Here is a 21,037-nt window from a genome sequence, read left to right as displayed (position 1 = left end):
CATGCAGGAAGTCTTCATAGGGGTTTAATATTTGTCAAGGTGGAGAATGCTGAGTATGATTTTTATTGTTGAGATTATTATAGATTGTTGGGTATAACTCATGTTGTCGAGATTATTATGTGTTATATAGTATAACTTATATTCTTGAGATTATAATGGATTGTTGAGTATAGTTCATAATGTTGAGTTAATTATGGGTAGAGATAATTGTTTGTTGAGAGTAATTGAGGATTATAGTTTGGGTATTAAACCCTAGTATTATACCTATGACTTGTAACAATGAAATCCTAATCAATTCATAAGAAATAAAGGGAATTATAGCTTCTCTATAGTCGCAAAGGTAGACACCATTGATCGAACTGCATTAACAAAGATCTACTGAGTTTATTCTCTTTTACTTTCGTTTATCTTTAACTTTTTATATTGGTTGATGTTCTAATAATATATCTATTAAAAGAAATGACAACTTAAAAGCCCACAAAGATACATAACAGTACAATCAATTAGCACAAGATATATCAAGCTGATACCGCTTAAAACAAAAAAGAAAACAAACAGAGTAAACAAAAAAACAACAAGAAAGAGCAAACAAAAAAACAACAAGAAAAACCTCAAATACATTTGATAAACCAGCAAATAATCAGACAACAGAAAAGAGAAAAAAATCAAAGTAATAAAAACCTCACTCATACTAGAAGAAACTCAAGTTAGATCTCAACTCATTGAAAACACAGTCCTTTAAACATGAAAAACACTTTGCTACAAGAATAATTTTATCAAATACAATTAAAAAAATTTATTTTGAGTAAAAGGTTATAAAAGAACATATAAAGATTAACATCATTTAGTAATAATAAAAAACATTTTTATGGTGAGAAACAAGATCCAATTAGCCAAATTCATAATATCAATCTTAATCAATGCTATCAACATCTGTTTCAGTCAAGGAAGCAAACCATGTGTACTAAATATTCACCTGTAATTAATCAATTGATCTTGTCAAGTACTAAACAAACATCAAATCTTGGTGAAACAAAACACACATGAAAAGTCTCCATTTCATAACTGTTTCATCTCAATTATTATTTCACTGTGCAGCTTTTCGGATTTATGCTGGTTATTTCCTAATGCAATCAATTTATTCCAATGGAAAAACAAAACACACCCATGTGATCATGATGTTGCATAAGCAATTAATTGAGATGTGAGTAAAAAAATAGTTACATGAACTATGTCACACATTCAGATAAATGTAAGTCTAAAGAAATTTATTTGATTATTCGGATAAATAAATAGTAATAAAATTGCACATTCCAAAGAAAGTAAATTAGTGTGAACTTGATGCATTTTTTAATGGTGAACTTGATCGAACTGTGCATATGACACAACCACCTGAATTTGAAAACATCAGCAAAACCTTGATTTGCAAGTTGCATAAAGCTTTCTATGACCACAAACACGCGCCTAGAGCTTAGTTTGAAAATTTTCAAAGTCAACTACTCAAGTTTGGATTCCAAGCTAGTAAATGTGACCCATCTCTCTTCATTTTCTCACATCAAAACACTCACATATACATGTTATTACTTAGTATATGTAGATGACATAATTGTTACAAGAAACAATTGCTCTCTAATTCAACAGATGGTTACCCAATTGAACTTTGTCTTCTCTCGAAACGAACTTGATAATCTTGACTTTTTTTGGGCATAGATGTTAAGTCCTGACCGAGCATCCTTTACTCTTAACTCAAGGCAAAATACATTAGAGACAGCAATTCAACCTACAATAAGCCAAACATATACCTTCCCTATGGTGGCTCGTTCCAAATTCTCCAAAGATGGTCCTAACAAGTTTGCAGATACTACCCTATACAAATCCATTGTGGGTGCTCTTCAGTATCCCACAATAACAAGACCAAACATATGCTTTGCATTGAACAAAGTATGCCAATTCATGACTCAACCTCTTGCATCTCATTACAGTAAAAAGGATCCTTAGGTACCTAAAAGGTACTATCACATGGGGACTTCGTTTACAATCCATCACCAATCCTACTGTTCCTTTGCTAGTCTATTGTGATGCAGATTGAGGATATGATATCTTGGTGGACTAAAAAACAACATGTCATCTCCAATTCTAGTACTGAAGTTGAATACATAATTTGGAGAAGCTCATCCGAAACTAGAGCCGGAAACGCCTCATTTCGTTCACGTTCTTCTGTTTACTATATAAGTCTTACTCTTGCCACACCAGAATTGTTTCAAACAAAACACATGGAACTAGATAGACTTATTCTTTGTTAGAGGAGAAATGCTCAACAAGCAGTTGAAGGTCACTCATGCACCTGGTCAGGCTCAAAGAGCTAATATACTCACCAAGACACTCCCACCCTCCGAATTTGAAGAACTTAGAAGCAAGTTCACAGTGTGATTCTTCTCAAATCACCCACGGAGCAACTTGAGAGACTGAAAGAAGCCACTCATATAATTTTATATAATATATTGTGGGGTTTTTAGTAAGCTCACACGAGCTTACTATAGAATTATGGCCAATATTCAAAAATCTAACACAAACAAATGCATAAAAGTGAAAAATTAAGCTGTGGCCTAAATTGAAATTAGTGGAACAAAACTAATCACATGTATCCATCAAAATTTTCTAACATTGAACCTTTTAAATTATACATCAGGAGATCAAAGATTGAACAAAACAAAATGTATTACTTGGGCAAAATTTCTAACATCATCTTGCAACATTTTTCATCAAACAGTTCCTAACATTTATGATTCAAAATGCAATACTGGATATCTGAAACCTCAATCCCTGCAACCTATTAGGAGCAATCATTAAAAAAAATGTAACTGGAGTATGTAACAGTCAAACTGTCTCGGTTGTGAATTTCAATTAGGCCACGAAACAAACTTGACAGAAGCCACCACGCCATCCAGGAACAAAATTGGCATTCGAGGATAAATTCCTTTAAAGAATGCTACGAAGTTAGTTTTGCAATGAGGCTAAACTATAACAAATCTCACTTTTTGATTCCTGGTTTTGCTCCAATGCAATTGGGCTCAGCAGTACCATATTAAAATAACACAATCTAAGTGGACAAAGTTTTCTGAGCAAAGCCTACTAAAATCCAACATGCGAATTGTGGCCTTCAATTATTTACTTGCACTGGAAGAGCATAAATATCGCAGCATATATTCATTGGAGGAGCATGTATCGGCAAGATCCTGATGTATACTGGTAATTGACTTCTGCAATGATTTTAATGATGGGAGCAAACTTCTAGAGTTCTGCTGAATAGAATTTGCATGGATTTTACAGAGCTCCTGCCACAATAAAGATAAAGATTAATTATAGAGCTACTGGAAGTGGATGTGATAAGGTATGGTCGGTATGGATTCTCTCCATTGAGAACCTCTCATGTTTTCTCAATTGGACCATAATTTTGATTTTTTATACATGTGCTTTTATGTTTTATTTAAGCAATTAAAGAATACCTGAGACCATCGAAGTATGAACTCCAAATGTGGGCAATTTTCTAGAAGAGATGCAAGTGCCTCAATTAATCGCTGAAGATAACTGTATGGGATTGATGTGGCAACTGCTGGAATATCTGCTGGACTAACGGCAAAAATACATTTTTTAATGAAAGAGTCTTCATTTAAGCGAAGGCTGAGGATTAATGCCCTACTTGGTTGATTTTCATCCAGCGCTTTATCAACAGCCTGTTGAACAATGCAAGTCAATGTTACCAATGATATCAAAAGAGAAGATACAATAGTGAAGCAATATCATTTAATATAGCTAGGTGTAACAAAGGAAAATTTATGTTATGTCTGCAGAAATTCTACCTTTTACCAAAATTCGGTGAGAAGTTAAAGAATTATATTCTTGGGGAATCGCAAATATAAATATTGATAGCATAGTAGAACCCACACTATTATGAGAGCGAAAATGCTATCTCTTCTTATAATCAAAATTGGAACACATTGTTATTTACTTATTTTCAAATCATTATTTTCCACAGAAAAATATTTTTGTAATAATCTTTTATTCGCAGTGAAGTAATCCAGTCTTTCAAGAAATATGTGGAAAAAAAGTTAACTTGTTGAAAAAAATAATAGTACCTCTGGCGTGACATCTATGTCTAGGTCAGTTGGATCAAATATGAATGATTCATCAACAGAATAAACTAAAACTCCCTCGGTCGTTGCTGCTACAAAACTCCTCCCAGTAGGTGCAATTCTAAGGCATTTTGTTTGAATAATAGGTCTTCCGCGGTTAGCCACAGATCCTGGCATATTTTGTCCTAGGTTCCCTCGTGTTTGTTTTTCAACACCTTCTTCAATGTCACTGTTATAATCATCAATCAAATCTAGAGGGCCAGCTTCGGTCATATTCTTTGAGTTTAAAAAGTCAAGCACACCATCTAATGAAAGATTATGAGTTATCTGGAAGCGTCGCAGCAAAACCTAAACAAAAGAGATTCCAATTAAGAAACAGAACTGTACTGTGAATCATGATAAATAAATAAAGTTGGGACCATTATATATAAGCACCCAAATTGAAATTGAACATTCCGTAATTTATAACACAGATAGACAAAAGGCAAATGAAAACACCAACTCAAAAGATTTAAAAGGCAATACACAAACAATAAGGCAGAAGTCCACAAACAATACCCCTAAAGCCTAAAAATTGCAAAAATTCATGTTAACGCTCGTGCTTGCAAAGTCCACTAAAAACAGGGTGGGCAAGCATTGTAGAGGGTGTGAGCCTTAAACCTTTGCTCGGCCCACAAAAACATGCGGGCAAAGCAGGCGTTCCGCAGGTCGGACCCGTTTTTCCACTCCTAATACTTATATTTGCACATCCTGCGCTTAAATCTTATTCTTCCTAAGTTTCACTATCTTCAGGCAACACTCATTACTACTCATTACTAAATAAACGGATCAAATAATGGAAGACAATCATTTTAGAATAATGATAAGGTTGACAGTCTCAAAAAACATATTCAAAAAACATACTGAGTGTGTGACCAAACACAATAATTGAATAAAAGGTAAAGATTATTGTGAGGGTTTAAGAAAATATGAGATAGTGTTTAATAAGGTTTGAAAATCTAATCACATATAAACATATGGTCCGGAAGGATGCTTCCAGAGACAAGGTGTGTCTTGATGAATCCTTCTGGACAGGGTCAAAATGGGGTTTTTGGGAGGTCCTGAGAAAAGAATGGGGTGGATTGAGAATTTCCAAAAACAAAGAGGCGCGTGTTTTTAACCCCTAAAAATCCTATTTTTAAAATGGATCCCCTAACATAATTGGGTTTTTTATGAGCCATGAATAGGAAGGAGTCTGTCTTCTCAACCCGCGCCAGAAAAACGGGCTTATATAACCCTAGCATGCGATTCTTGTCACAGCGCCCCACCCAGAAATTGCAGATCATATAATTCTGATTAACTAGTGAGACTCCACCTGATATCACCAAAATCTAATTGTGTAGTGTACTCTTAATAGTTGAGGTCAATCATAAACGGTAGACCATGTGTTTTTAAAATAATTAAAAAAATGTGATTTAGACTACCATGGTCTACATGACCTAACTTGCATGTTTTGAAGTTCAACTATTAAGACAAAAAGCATAATATCGAAGCTCAACAAAGCTTCATATGAACTTGGGTAGGCACCCATTGTCACAATATGACAATTATGATTTGCACAGAAAGTAATATATTTTCTTCTCAATTTCCACACTAGGCAGCAATTTATTTTGAAAATTTACTAAATACAAAAAAAACCTACTCTTGAAGTCAATATAACCCTTCTAAAGAGTTCGCCTTAATTTTATCTTGAATAGTGAATAGAAAAATCATATACATAAATAGAACTCTAATGTAATAGTCTCTTGTTGAATAAACACTTAATTAAGTTGTCTACCAAAACATCCCCCTAACCAGTTAGCAAATGTGTTGTAAATCAACAGAGAAGAAGCTCCCAAGAAAATAAAGTTTTTGGGATTCAACTAACAGTTCATATGCTGAGATTTATAGATATGCAAAATTAAACATGATAAGCATAGAAATATAAAATACATGCAAACCAACCTGATCGGCAACATCATACATGCAGACATATCTGCTACTGCCCCCAGCTAATATGTAACTTCCGTCAGCTGAATAACACAAGGTTGTGAAGCACTTCCCTGTACTTGAGTTAGCAGATGTTCTACGGTCAGTCATAAGCCGACCTCCAGCAATGTCTCTAGAACCTTCAATTGAATACATCAGCACACCATCTATTGGGTCCCAAAAATGAATTTGCCCATCCAATGTACTGCAAGCTAGCTGTCTTCCATCTGGACGATAAACTACTGTCAGAACATCATGTGTGTGATGCCATGTTTCAACTGCTCCTTTCCCGTCAAAAACATCCCACAACCGAAGAGTCTTATCCCATGATGATGAAGCCAAAACAGCCTACACAAAGAGAAAGGATATTAAATATTGCTAGCGGCCACTAAGTATTTTTAGCCATTGAAAAATATAACCATAGAGGATAAGAAGACATCAATTTTGCAGATGAATAACAATGGAGGACAAGTTAACTCACATTTGTAGGAGAAAATACTAGCCCGTGAACAGGAGCTTCGTGACCACTAAGCACATCTAACAAACGCCCAGTCCTCATCGACCAAACAAAAATCTGTTGCACATATCATTAACCACAAAAGGTAAAAATAAAGAAATATCAATATAATCAGGACAAACCTAAGGTTTATGAAATGGCACCTCAAATGAATCAGAAGTGCCTGCACATATCACTTCACCACTTTGATCTGCTGCCAAAGAAACAAACTGTCTTGAAGAAGGAGTGGTAAATGTCCTAAAATTCCGATAACGTATTAAATCCCATGCACGAACAGTCCCATCAAGAGATGCACTGAGCAGGCTATTGTTATTTGCCATAAAATGCAGAGCTGTAACAGCATTAGTGTGCTCAGAAAACGTAACAAAGCAAAAGCCCGAGGAAACAGTCCAAACCTGTAGCAGATAAGTGCAAAATTTCCCGTGAGTTAAATCTTCAACTTGTTCAATATAATATACAAAAAGGATGAAAAGTACAATGCAAGCAGCGAAGTGAATACCTTCACTTTATTATCATCTGCTCCGGTAGCAAGAAGTTGAGAGTCCGCCGAATATGCGACACAATTGACATCAAAGTAATGACCCTGCTGCTTCAAAATATAACTCTCAGACCGCCACTCCCACACAAGGAGCTGACCCAGTTTGGCACAGCCAAAGGACATCCAATTTCCAAGGTCATTAAACAAAGCAGTGGTGATCTTCTCTTTTGATATGGACATCATATGAATGCACACGAAATCCGGCATCTGATACAACCCAAACACACCATTTGAAAATCCAACAACCACCATGTCTAACCCCCTATGATAATGGCAAGCCGAAACCTTCGCTGGCGCCTGATTAAAACAATCCTTCCTCAACAATTCCCATTTACCTCTACATAAATACCCACCCCCATCCTCAATTTCACGTTCCTTCCTCTTCTTCACAACACCATCCAATTCCCCTTCCAATTCCCTATCCGGTGTCCCTGGCGATGGAGGTGCCGAGGATTCTTCATCCTCGTCACCGGTAAAACCCCAGCTTAACAAATAACAATCTTTAGTAACTGTATAAACCTTAGAAACCTTATTAGTTTTAGAATCAACACCGAAAAACGAACCTACAACTGAATCCCTATGACCTAAAAACAAAAAAGGTTTATACTTATCACCACCACTAAGCTTCTTCAAACACAAGATTCTCGCAGTGAGGTCCTTAGACGCTACAAGCAAGTATTTGGAATCAGGACTCCAATCAAAAGCAGTGATTTTAGCATGGCAGTCAGCAAAAGTCTTAACCAACTCAAATGGAAAATACTCCTTGCGAAAAGCAGGTGATCTCCAGATCTGAACAAGCTTCCCAGCAGCAACAGCAATGAGACCTCCGTCAGGGGAGAATTTAACAGCACCAACACCGTGCTTGAAGGTGATACGGTGGAGCAAAGCGCGACGGCGGAGATTGATGAATAAGCAACGGTTGTTGTCGTCGATAGCGAGGAGGAAGGTGCCGTCAGGAGAGACAGCTATGCGGGAGATATTGGAAGAGGCTTGGATAGGGAGTGTTGTTGTTTCGGATTTACGGAGGTCGGTGACGGAGATTCTGTTACCGACGGGTGAGAGTAGGAGGGTGTTGTTGGAGATGACGACGTTGCCGCCTCTGTATGGAGCTCCGAGAAGGTTCTGGAATCGGTAGTTCATTGTTGGAGGTTGGTGAAGGTTGTGGACGGAGGAGGGATTTGAAACGGCACCGTTGGGTGTGGTGGTTAGGTTTAGTCTGCAACGAGAGAGTTCCCTTGTGTGTGGCGGGAATGGAAGTTTATGATGTTGTGTTAGGGTTTAGGAGTAGGGATTCACTGTCGTGGAAAGAAATGGAAAGCGAAGCAAAACGCACCGTTTCTTTAGAATATATTTTCCTTTTTACTCGTTGGAATTTTAGTGAAAGTTATGACCTAAAAATGTCCTCATTTCAAAATCAATATTCTAATCTCTTTAGATGTTGCAAGCAATTTATCGGTTGGCAATGGATTTTTTCTAACTTAATCAAAAGATCATGAGTTTGATTTTAGTCTTGGATATGTGGTATTGGATAGGTGGTAGTATTAAATTTTTTTAGGGAAAGTTTTATCATTTATCGTGGTCCTATCCAATTCAAGAGATTAGTCTCTTAAATTATTTTGCTTTAACATTTTTGGAATAAGTTGTTTATGTTCATTCTTTAGATGTTACCATGACTCTTAGTGCATTTTTATGAGGCAAAATACATTGCAAGACATTGAAATTAGCGACAAAGTGGGTTTGAGCAAGACGAAGTATTTCTCTTACACATGTATTTTGTCTCATCAAATATAATTCAAAATAATAATTATTGTGGTGTTATATTTGCAAAAGACATTGTCTAGGACGATGTCTTCCGACCGTCCTAGAAGAGGCGACGATAAAATTTCGCCGAAAGGGAGGTATCGCCTCGTCCCGTGGTTTTCTTATCGCCTCTTCATGGGAAACATGGGACAAGACACTTCTTAAGTAGAGAGAAAATCAAGGCCATTAATTGACTCACATCTACTTTAAAAATAGGGATTCAACAATCCATTATGGAGTAAGTGGACGGTGACCCTTTCCATCCCTTGGCCCTAGAAGTCTATATAAATACATCTCCTCTCAAGGGGAGAAGATAGATCTTAAGTCATATTCTCTACACCCTAAAGGCCACAACGTTCACTACAATCTTAATACACAACTGTTTGTTACTAAACGCTTGCTACCAGGCATAGTCGGTCATCGGCAGAGCCTCTTACGTCACATGAGTAGATCTACTAAACTACTTTAAAACACCATCGTACATGGCTTTTCCCTGTTGTGGACAATCCCTAACCTACATATCGTGTTATAAACCTACTAAGGCCTCTAAGTCTCACTACTCTTGTAGAGGGGGAACATGCACACATGTACTTTTTGGTAAATATAGAACCCACGTGGGGCTCCGGTAAAACTAACTTGGGTCACACTCCTATATACTAACTCTTTCCCATTTGCCCTTATACTCTCATTCTTCTTTCTTTTCTATTAGTTTGGTATATCATATACTTATACTTATATTTTGTAGTATAAAATAACTAGATTAATAACTTATATCATCATATTAAAAAAGTTTGATTCAAATATCCGGCTTTTCTCTACACGTTATCAGCACAATTGTTTTTATCGAAAGTTATTACGACACTTGGTACATCTTCTATACTTATCAATGTAATCTTCTATTATTATTATATTTTGTAGTATAATATAACTATATTAGTAACTTATATCATCATATCAAAAAATTTTGATTCAAATACTCAATTTTTCTCAACACATTATCAGCACAATCGTTTATATCGAAAATTATTACTACACTAGGTACATCTTATATACTTATCACTTTAATTTTATTATTATTATTATTATTATTATTATTATTATTATTATTATTATTATTGTTATTATTATTATGTTCCTCTATTATAGAAACTGACAACCCATTAAGTGATTTACAATTAGAGTGACTAGTATCATTATTATTGATTTACCCCTTGATATAAAAATATGACAACTTGTCAAGTGTTTTATAATAAGTGTAACTATTATTATATAAATTTCGTGTGGAGATCTAAAACTCCATATATAGTTACTGACTTTTATATTTAATGGGGTATAAAACACCATATGCAAATAATAACTTTTATACTTAATAGAGGTATAAAACCTCATATGCAGTTACTAACTTTTATATTTAATGCAGGTTTAAAACCTCTAATGCAAATACTAACTTTATATTTAATGGAGGTCTAAAACCCTATTAGCAGCTACTAATTTTTATATTTAATGGAGGTCTAAAATCCAATATAAAAATACTAACTTTTATATTTAATGAAGGACTAGGATCCTCATCTATAATATTGCTTCACGAAAAAAAATTATAATCATTCGGTATCATTTAAATTACTAATTTGTTTTATCATATGTGTCCATTCACCATTTATGTTGTCTTATAATCCTCTTAACACTTGTAACAACTAGATGATATTTAACACACTTAAAATTTGGCTAGATGATATTTAACACACTTAAACTTTTCTTTTTCTTTTTTTCTTTTTCCCAATGGTAACTACAACACCATTTTACAAAATCATCTCTATAATTACTTCAACTTATTTCATAACTTTCACATCATTCTCAAAATATTTATTTCATATTTTTCAAATGGTTAAATACTTTCTTTTATTCACCACTCTACTTGTCATTATTTTGTTCTTTATTGGTGTTATCAAGCATGGAGAATTAGGTAAAGATTACGTAGCATTAATGATATTGACCATTTTACCATTACTAGTCTTAGTTTGGTTTATTGATAGAAATTTTTCAATAAAACACGATCATGTCTTTTGTAATACTCCTTCCGTCCCAAATTATAAGAGAAAATCACTTTTTAGATTCATTGAATAATTAATGTATCTGGTCTATATATAGACCAAATACATTAATTATTCAATGAATCTAAAAAGCGATTTTCTCTTATAATTTGGGACGGAGGGAGTAGTTGTTATTGAATAATTGATTTTTTTTTTAGTTTATGCATTGAATATTGCTTATGTTCATTTGAATTCTAGATATAATCATATTTAACGTTAAGCATCAACTCAAAATTTTAAATCCTTCATTCGCTTGTCATGATAACTCTTCTATTTACTTTGAGAAGTTTTCATCTTCTCTCGAATCAATTTCACATTCTCAGAGCATCTTCAATGGTGGTATTTTCTTTTGAGTTCTCCACCTAGACATGCCACATCATAGTACCATTGCATTGCAATGCAACTAAGAAAAAATTGTGGTACCCAATCAAATTAGTTTATGAGGTAAAGTTGTGGGCCCAATAATAACTTTTTAGAATTATACAATTAAAATAAAAATTATAAAAATTATTTTAAGATGATGTGGCTAGTGGGACCCATAAAGAACCCAAAAATGGGTTACACCATTGGAGATGCTCTCAGCAGTCTCTCGAATAATTTCCGGTCCAAGTACTACACTTTATCCATATTCATGCCAACACAAAGGTATACACTTTCTCCAAATTTATCAATTAATTGCTACTAAGCAACTTTTGTCTTTTGTATCAGACGACTTTCGATCTTACCTGACTTATAAATGGTTATACTTTTGCAATAATCGAAAAAGTTAAATTTAGAAAAGTTGTATTTAAAAACCAAAATAGTCCCTTAGAATTTCTCAAAGAACAACCATGTAGAGTATCGTCGAATCGACGGTCCTCACATTCCAACACTTATAAATTTAGTTTGACACGGTTGAAACATAAATAAAATCAATTGATTCGATCGTGCGATAAAATGAAGTAGACATAATAAAATAACTTTAACATGCAATTAAAGAAAGGTAGAAGAAGAATATGCAATCAAAGTAAAGAAATGATAAAATAAATGAAATGCCATTAAATAAGCTTGCTCCAAACGGAGGCTTGAATTTGGTCAAAGAAATAAAATTGCTGGACTTGAATACAGAAAGTAAATTGACAGCAGGATTGACTTTAAATAAAATGCTCTAAACTCGATTACATATTCGATCACGGAAACAATAACTCTATGGTGTGAAGAGTTGATCGTTTACAAAATTCGGCAATATTTGTCTTAAGTTTGTAATTAAGCTTGGATGATCTGAAAGAGGGAGGAAGGGGGTATTTATAGGATTCCATAAACCCTAAAAAACACAAAAATGACTTCAACCTGCATGGAAAGAATCTAGGGGAGAGTGGGGCGTCCTTTTGACTAAGAAGGCTCGTTTTCCCACTGTCTGGTCATCACAAGGTTGTGGCGACTACCACACCCCCATGGCGAACGCCATGGGTCCCAGGTGGTGAAGACTTGGTATTTTGTCCAGTGGAACATGGGTCACAAAATGAAGAATTCCATGGTGGTCGCCATGAGTGCAATGTATCTCATTTCTCCTGTTTTCGTCAGTTTTACTTCGTTTTCTTGTGAACGACTTCCAGTAGGGAAATTTCCTTAAACATGAATAAAATACCAATATAACGGTGGAAATATAAAATAAATAGATGATAAACATGCATAAATCGAGTCAAATAAGTGGTATAATTTAGTGTTATAAGTATACTAAAATGGTATATCGGTACATCAATCAAATTATACACAAAGGATATTGAAAAGATCTAACATGGACAAAGCAAATCCTTTGAGTGCTTAAATGATGGGTAGAACACTTAATGTTGAAAATGATCCATATAGACCTAAGAAAGATAATGAAGAAGATCTTGATTCTGAAGTAACATACATCAGTACTATTGGGGCACTCATGTACATTGCTAACTGTACAAGACCTAATATAGTTTTTGCAGTGAATTTACTAGCAAGATTCAGTTCATGTCCTACGAAAGGACATTGGAAATGAATAAAGCATGTATTTTGATATCTTCGAGGTACATCTGACCTTGGTTTATTTTATTCTAACAATACAAAACCAATTTTACTTGGTTATGCAGATGTGTGATATTTTTCAGATCCACATAATTCTAAATGGCATAATGGATGTATATTTACATATGCTAACACTACAATATCATGGAGATCTCAAGAGAAAACACTTGTAACAATATCTTCAAATCATATTGAAGTATTTTCCCTTCATGAAGCAAGCAAATAGTGTATATGGTTACGGTCGGTAACTCGACATATCCAAGGAGTGTCTCGCTTACCAATTGATAATAATCCAACAATTTCGTATGAAGACAATACTGCATGTGTAACTCAGATGAAAGAAGGTTACATAAAAATGATAAAACCAAGCATATCCCTCCAAAGTTCTTTTTATTCACACAAGAACTTGAAAGAAACAAAGAGGTTGATATTCAATATATTTGTTCGAGTGATAATGTGGCAGATCTTTCATAAAAGCACTCGCTGCATTAGTTTTCAAGAGGCGCGTACAAAATATTGGAATGTGTCACCTTTGAGATCTTTGTAGAAGAACTAAATGTGTTTTGTTGAGCGGAGCATAATATTGTACTATTTTCCCATTTATTAAGGTTTTCAACCAAAAAAAAATCCTAATAGTTTTTAACGAGGTAACATATGTTTCCATAGAGGGGTGACAAACAGGCATGCCCTCCCTGCAAAATCCCGCAAATAAACGGGCGGGGGTGGGGCGGTCATAGTTGAGAGTGCGGGCCTAAAACCTTAGCCCGCAAAAAAATGAGGGCGGACTGGGTAAGCTCGCGGACACTACACTTGTTAAGCCTCAAAATGTAAAATTTATGTTAATGAATGTGCTCGCAAAAGCCCGCATAAAAAACAAGACGGGATAATTACACTAGAGGGTGAGTGCCAAAAAACCTTGCCCCGCACAAAAGTGCAGGGAAAACGGGCATGTCCAACGGGCTCTGCTCGTTTTGCCACCCCTATTTTCATATGATTCTCCTCGACAAGAATTTGGTGGAGTAACTTGATAGATATTTCAAAAGGAGAGTATTATAAAAAAAATAAAAATATTTATTATTATTTAGAAATTTCTATCTTAGTGTCAAATTTAAAATAATAACGACAATTATTATAGATGTGTAATATGTCAAAGTTAAAATAGTAATGTCAATATTACATTAATACTTTGTATTTTTTAATAGTATAAATACATCATTTAATTCAGGTAAATATACACCAATTTTCTTTAAGTGATATCATTTTACTTTCTTCTTCATTTTCTCTTAGTTTCATAAATTATATACTTATACTTATATTTTATAATATATTATAATTAGGTTAGTAACTTATATAATTATATTAACAAAGTTTGATTCAAGGTTTCTCAACCCACCCCATGGTTATCTTACACACCACACAAAATTCCAATTTTGCCTCCAGCTTCTGTAGATGCACATCCAGAAGCACCCCATATTTTGAAAAAAATTGATTCCTTCCGTAGATGCATCTACGTAAGCGTAATAAACTAGTGTATATGGGAAAAAATACACATAAAAATCAGTTGAGGGAAACTTTCGTAGATGCATCTACGAAAGTGTCTGGTATAGTTTGAACTAGAATGATCACTCCCCTCATTGTTTCATTTCTTCAAACTTTTCATACTCCACACCCTAAAAACCCTACATCTTCGATACCCTATTTCACTCCAGCACTCAAACTTTTTGGTGCAACAAATCAAAGGAGAAAGAGGAGTTTGAATTTCAGGTAAATATCCATTTTCAACCACTACATTGTTCATATTATGCATCTAATTTTTCTGAAAAAGAGTTACGCTGCTTCCGTAGATGCATTTACGGAACATGTCAAGATGAACACTTTTGTAGGTGCATCTACGAAACAATCACTAAGTTGTTTTTTTCCAACAGTTATGTAATTCTGTGTTATTTTGGCAATTGTTTACAAATAGGTATGGTGCACCCCGATAATATTTCAAGAGAATTTGCTACTTTAGTCGATGTTTGTACAAGTATCGATGGGGTAGTCGCAAATGTGGTAGATGTCAGAGGTGACTTTCGTGGCAAGCAAGGCTTTGATGACTGTGAAAGCAGGCTAACATGGATTCGTAGGAACGCAACTAACCTTGGTTTTGGTGTGGTGATAGGAAGATCAGATAATGGTACGACAAGAAGAAACGTGTTTGCAACAATATTGTACGAAAGAAGCGGGAAATACCATCCTCCTCTAAAGAATTTTAAAAGAGACGACACGTGTACTAGAAAATACGAGTGTCCATTTAAGATCAGTTGTTACATGTTGGCTAGCATGAAGTAGAGATGCTATGTTGTTTGTGATTTGCATAACCATGATTTTTGCGCAAAATTATGAGGCCATCCTATTGCATATTGGCTCAATCCGGTTGAGAAGGCATCTATTAAAGCATGTCCTTGAATTTTGTCCAACCAAAAAATATATTTGCCGCATTGAAAAGGAAGGAACCCAATAACATATCAAATATAAGGCAAATGTATAATCAACGGTACCGCAATAAAAAGGCGAGTAGGGGAGATAGGAGCGAGATGCAACATTTGTTGAAAATGTTGGATGATAACAAATACGTGGTGCAATATAAAAATTGCGATGACGAGGTTACGGTCTGAAATTTTTTTGGACTCATCCGGATTCCATAAAGTTGTTCAACACTTTCTCGACAGTGCTCCTTCTCGATTCTACCTACAAGACCAACAAGTATCGACTCCCATTATTCGAGATGGTCGATGTTACATCCATCGAGAAGACATTTGTCGTTGGTTTTGCTTTTTTGGAGTGTGAAAAAAAGGATAATTTTAGGTGGGCCTTGGAGGTGTGTCGCTCACTTTTGAAAAAACAAGTCGAGATGCCTAAGGCGATTGTTACGGACCGCGACCCCTCTTTGATGAATGCGGTTGCAAGGGTATTTCCTTCTTCCGATGCATTACTTTGTCGATATCACATATCATGTAATGTGAGAAGTAAGGTTAAACCCATTGTGGGGACGAAACAAGTAGTGACCGAAGGTGGGAAAGCGGTGAAGCTCATAGTGATTGTAGACCAAATAATAGATGCATGGGCTCGTATTGCAAGTTTGTTGACGAAAGAATTGTATGCCGATGCCGTATTACAATTTCGGAAAATATGTGAAAAATATCCCGATTTATTGAAATACATTGAAAGCACTATTCTTGACAAAGTGAAGGAGAAGTTTGTTTGTGCGTGGACTGATAAGGTCCGACACCTTGGGAATACAACCACCAATAGAGTTGAGTCGGCACATGCTACTTTAAAAACAGGTTGTGTGATAGCAATGGTGATTTATGTAAAGCATGGGACACCATAAGTCACACGATTTCGAACCAACACAATGAAATACAAACCTCGTTCGGTAAGAGCATTACGGTTTTGGAGCATCGATTTAAAAACAACATCCTTTACTCTCAATTGAACGACAATGTATCTCGGGCCGGATTGAATTATATCTTTCAAGAGGCGAAACAAGGTGAAACAATTGGTAGCGATAGCACAAAATGTGGTTGCACTATTACTATCACGTATGGTCTCCCGTGTGCTTGTGCTATTGCTAAAAAAGTGATATTAGGTGAGCCAATAATAATGAATGAAATCACTCCTCATTGGAAGAGACTTACTTTTGATGATGATGGTTGTGTCGAAGAAGATTCGAATATCTTTATTATTTCTGAATTGGAGGCGATACAAGAGAGGTTTTCGAAGACCGATGACAACACAAAATTATACATCAAAGAACAATTGCGGAGGATTGGATTTCCCTAAATAGCCGACGTGAAACCGCCGTCTCAACCCGTTAAGACAAAGGGTGCTCCGAAGAAAGTGAAGTCTACGCCAAAGCTCTGCCCGTGGATACGTGATCAGATCAATCAGGCATACGCCTTCTGTCCGTCACGGCCACTCTATTCCTAGTTCCTATGGTATCACTCATAGCCTGGGTATTGGGCCTTTTACCTCTTGAAACCCTCACCCAACAGACAGAGATCCAGACAGTCCAGAATATGATGCAGAAAAGTAAAAGCGCACATAGAATGCAATGCAAACAGGTAAATATGCAAAGCAGTAAAAACACCCAAAGATAAACACACAAGCGCTAGGATCGACTCGTTGAGTCCGGACCCGCAATAGGTCGAGACGTCCCCAACAGAGTCGCCAGCTGTCGCTACCGCGAAAATTAACAGAGTCGCCACTAACATATTTATCCCGAAAAGGAAGGGAATGCCAGCAAACCACAAAACAAAACAACGGTCTCACGACCAGAGAAAAAAGGGTAAGGGAGTCGGTTAAGCGAGGGGAAGGTATTAGCACCCCTCGCGCCCATCGTACTCAATGGTATCCACGCCTGTGTCTAAATCTATGGGTGTGTAACAAATCTATGCTAATCTGGACTAAAATGAATGCAGAATGTAGGGAAAAGAAAGGATTGTGCTCGCACGGGCCCTACCCCGCTGCCTACGTATCTGTTTTGCAGAATCAGAGCTATCGTAGCTCGGCTAACTAGTTTCTGTTTGTTTTGTGTTTTTTAGGTGAACGAGTTACATTCACACTCCGCTGCTCGACCTTTGGAGGCTTATGCTGGGAATGGAGCGGAAATAACAAGTTCTTAAGAAAAGAAAATCAAAGAGTGTGGTTTGTGTTTTAAAGCATGCATGAGGAAAACCTAAGCTAAGGGGGAAAGCTTGCTACCTAATGTTATCATACAATGGGTACAAGACTAAGCTAAACTAGCAACCTATGAGGAAAAGGGGAAGCAAACAATGATATCACACAAACGAGCGTCCGCTCGTAAAGCAAACAAACCAACGGTACTGACCGAGTGGTAGAAAAGCGGTCCCGCCATAGCCAAGGGGAGCAGCTCAACCCAAGTCAACCAAGCATTAGACCTCGCGAAAATGATCGGGTCATAGACAAGAGGAGCGATTCCCTCTCAGCAACCAAGCCGTCACGGATCGTAAAGGAAAATGGTGCGTGCGTACACCGAGCATCAACGTCGAGCGACGCGAGCTATAGGAAAGGCGGGGGTCCGGCTACATGAACCCTTTTCCTGACATACTCGATAACAAGATCTTGTGCAGGTTCAGAAGCGAGCCACACGTAGCGTGCGCATACTGAATAGACTCGATGAGACTAGGCGGTGGTTGATTGCTAACCCTTCCCGCGTGCCTTCCATGAGGACTTAACGGAGTGCCATATAGGACTTATTACACCGTGACTCCCTGCCGCAAAGCACAAATATAAACACACCAACAAAAACAGAGCCTCTTTCGAGGACTTGGCCAGATGCATGTCTAGGTCCTACTTCTCATGTTAAAGGATGATGCGAGAAGGCGATAAAGTGCGAGAAAAGTAAAATGAAACGGGATCAATACCAAACGGATGATGATCCGTAAACTAAAGCGAAGCAAAGCGAAGAAACTAAGAATCCCGCGAGCGAGCTAGCAAAGCAAAAGCAAATGGTCAGCACACCGATTAGCCATGAAAGCACACAAAGATCGACACGCACGTCGAGCACAATCACAATACACCTGCAAGAGGAACAAGCAAACCAAACAAGCAAGTATAAAGTAAAAGGATCGTGTCTCCCGGATGAGAACACGATACAGATGGATAGGATTGTGTCCGCAAATGAAGCGGAACACTCGGGTAATAATCGTCGATCGGTGACTATCCAAAGGCCTTGCACACTAGCACACAAGTTAGAGATAACAAACATCGCAATCGGAATTGCGTTATTGCTATAAACCAAAAGAAACGGGCAAGTAGCATAAACATGAAATGGACAATGAAACATCAAAGAGAAATCAAACATGAAGGATCTACAAATTCATGAAAACCAAGTATCTAGCTAGATAGTACGTCTCATAAGCTTTCCGTCGATATAAAGAACGTGCAAATCGGAGCTACGAGTAAAAAGTTATGCAAGATTGAAGTTATAAAAGAAAACACAAAATTTGAACACAGGAACCGGTTCCTGCATAGGACAATCCGGTTCCTAGTACTAAAAACCAGAGACAGAAAACTGGGAACCGGTTCCCACCTAGGGACAACCCGGTTCCTGGTACAAAAACACAGAACCAACAACATTTCAAACAGCTGGGAACCGGTTCCTGGCTGGGACGAACCGGTTCCTGACACAAAAGCACAGGGGAAAAACAACGCAGGAACCGGTTCCCACCTAGGGACAACCCGGTTCCTGGTACAAAAAGCCAGAGAATCAGCATTTTGGATTGATTGGGAACCGGTTCCTGGCTGGGACGAACCGGTTCCTGGCGTAGTAAAACAGAATTTTATGCATTTTTTAAGCCTCGTAGCCATTCGCGATCAATCCAAAACCGTACCGACTCGCAATCAAAACAAACAAGCATCGAATCATGGATTAAACGCGTGTCATACAAGTCGAACGAGCATAATCATGCAAAGCGCGACACGTCAAGCAGAGCAATTATCAAGCAAAAAGTGTAGTACATGCATTTATACGAACACGTTGAGTACATCGCAAACAACACGCATGAACATCGACAATTATACACACAAAATCATCAACGAATCACGGATTCAAACACTAACATCACAATTCATCATCAACGGATATCAATCATAAGCAATAAACATCAAATCTAACCATAATTCTCATGAACATTATCGATTCGAGCAAAAAAATGAACAAATTCACCGATCGATCATCATCAATCATCCATAAATCAAGAATAAGAAGTAGATCTAGATTTGAATTCACATAATAATCAACAATTAAGCACTTAATTCAAGATTCGAAGGCATACCGGATGAAGATCCAAACCGAAGCGCGAACACGAACACGATACGAACGCGAACACGACACGAACTCGAAAACGAAATCCGGAGTGAGAGAGAGGGAGGGCGCGCGCTATGTAGTGATGAGAGGAGAAGAATTCGAATTTCGGATCTTGATTTCTTCAATCCATCTTCATGATCTTGATCCAAAATTGATGAATATTGATGAAAGTTTTATGTGATTTGTAGTTTTGATTCAAGAGAATTGAGAGAGAATTGAGAGAAAGTGTTTGTGATCTTTTTGGTAAATTGAAATTATGAGAGTCCTCTCCCTGATTTGTGAAGAGCAAAATGTTTATATATTGTCAACGCGAAATGTCCAAATTGCCCTCGGTGCGTCTTATTTTGGCTCGTTTTTAAGGAAACTCGGTTCGGCTTTGAATTCCGGAACGAAACCAATGCCACTGTGAAGATGACCAAATTCGTGACTCATTGCCGCGAGAATCACCTCAATCCGATAAGCGATGAAGAAAATACGCGCGTTTGAATGGCGAGAAACGCCGACTCATCTGGTGCGACTGTGCAGAATTTTGTGAGTACCGCTCAAAGAACTCGATAAAACCCTATCTTCGGCTCAGAATCTGAACAGGCATGTGTGACGAAGAATCGAAACTAACGAAATTTCCAAGAAAATGCCGCCGGAGTGGACTTCATACGATAAAAATCAAAGAAGTTATGAATTTTCAAACTAGGCGCGACATACTCGAAAACACACTTTTTACCGAAACAATGCAACGATCCTTAAAATTCTGGGAATTTCCCGTGCATAATTGGCCTTCGGTCCAAACATACGAAATCTTGGTAATGATGGTACGGAGCTCCAGTTAAATTTTCAAGTGAATCCGCCGAGCGGATAGGGAGATATGAATTTTCCGAGGTTCGAAACCCTATATTCAGCACCATTTTTCACTGCGAAACCTCAAATAATTTGCAAATATGACAACCTTCCTCAAAGAATTGGCTTCCGAGCCGAACATCAAAGTTGTATTTCCACTGTTTAAACCATTTTTCACGCCTTTCTTCTTAAACCCATGAAAACTCT

At 36.9% G+C, this 21,037-nt stretch overlaps 1 protein-coding gene across 1 annotated transcript; it reads right to left on the bottom strand.

The window, feature by feature from the left end:
• Positions 1 to 2,700: 2,700 nt before the first annotated feature.
• Positions 2,701 to 8,524, bottom strand: LOC131609581 (periodic tryptophan protein 2-like). Its single transcript, XM_058881308.1, has 7 exons — positions 7,157 to 8,524; positions 6,801 to 7,052; positions 6,622 to 6,714; positions 6,117 to 6,488; positions 4,137 to 4,481; positions 3,507 to 3,734; positions 2,701 to 3,335 (listed from the first exon to the last, which is right to left on the bottom strand). The coding sequence occupies exons 1-7, from the start codon at positions 8,333 to 8,335 to the stop codon at positions 3,165 to 3,167; spliced, it is 2,640 nt and encodes an 879-aa protein (XP_058737291.1). The 5' UTR covers positions 8,336 to 8,524; the 3' UTR covers positions 2,701 to 3,164.
• Between the last annotated feature and the right edge of the window lie 12,513 nt (positions 8,525 to 21,037).

Source organism: Vicia villosa, linkage group LG6 (genome assembly GCF_029867415.1).
Source record: "Vicia villosa cultivar HV-30 ecotype Madison, WI linkage group LG6, Vvil1.0, whole genome shotgun sequence".
Lineage (NCBI taxonomy): Eukaryota > Viridiplantae > Streptophyta > Magnoliopsida > Fabales > Fabaceae > Vicia > Vicia villosa.
The sequence above is the reverse complement of the archived record's forward strand: the minus strand, read 5'-3'. Positions and strand labels throughout refer to the sequence as shown.

Bases quoted from the DNA above. Each gene is read 5' to 3' on its own strand.
- LOC131609581 (XM_058881308.1), bottom strand. From the start codon at position 8,335: ATGAACTACCGATTCCAGAACCTTCTCGGAGCTCCATACAGAGGCGGC. The intron at 6,489-6,621 runs GTGAGTTAACTT...CTCTTTGTGTAG, and splicing joins TAGTATTTTCTCCTACAAAT to GCTGTTTTGGCTTCATCATC. The intron at 3,336-3,506 runs GTATTCTTTAAT...TTATTGTGGCAG, and splicing joins TCATACTTCGATGGTCTCAG to GAGCTCTGTAAAATCCATGC.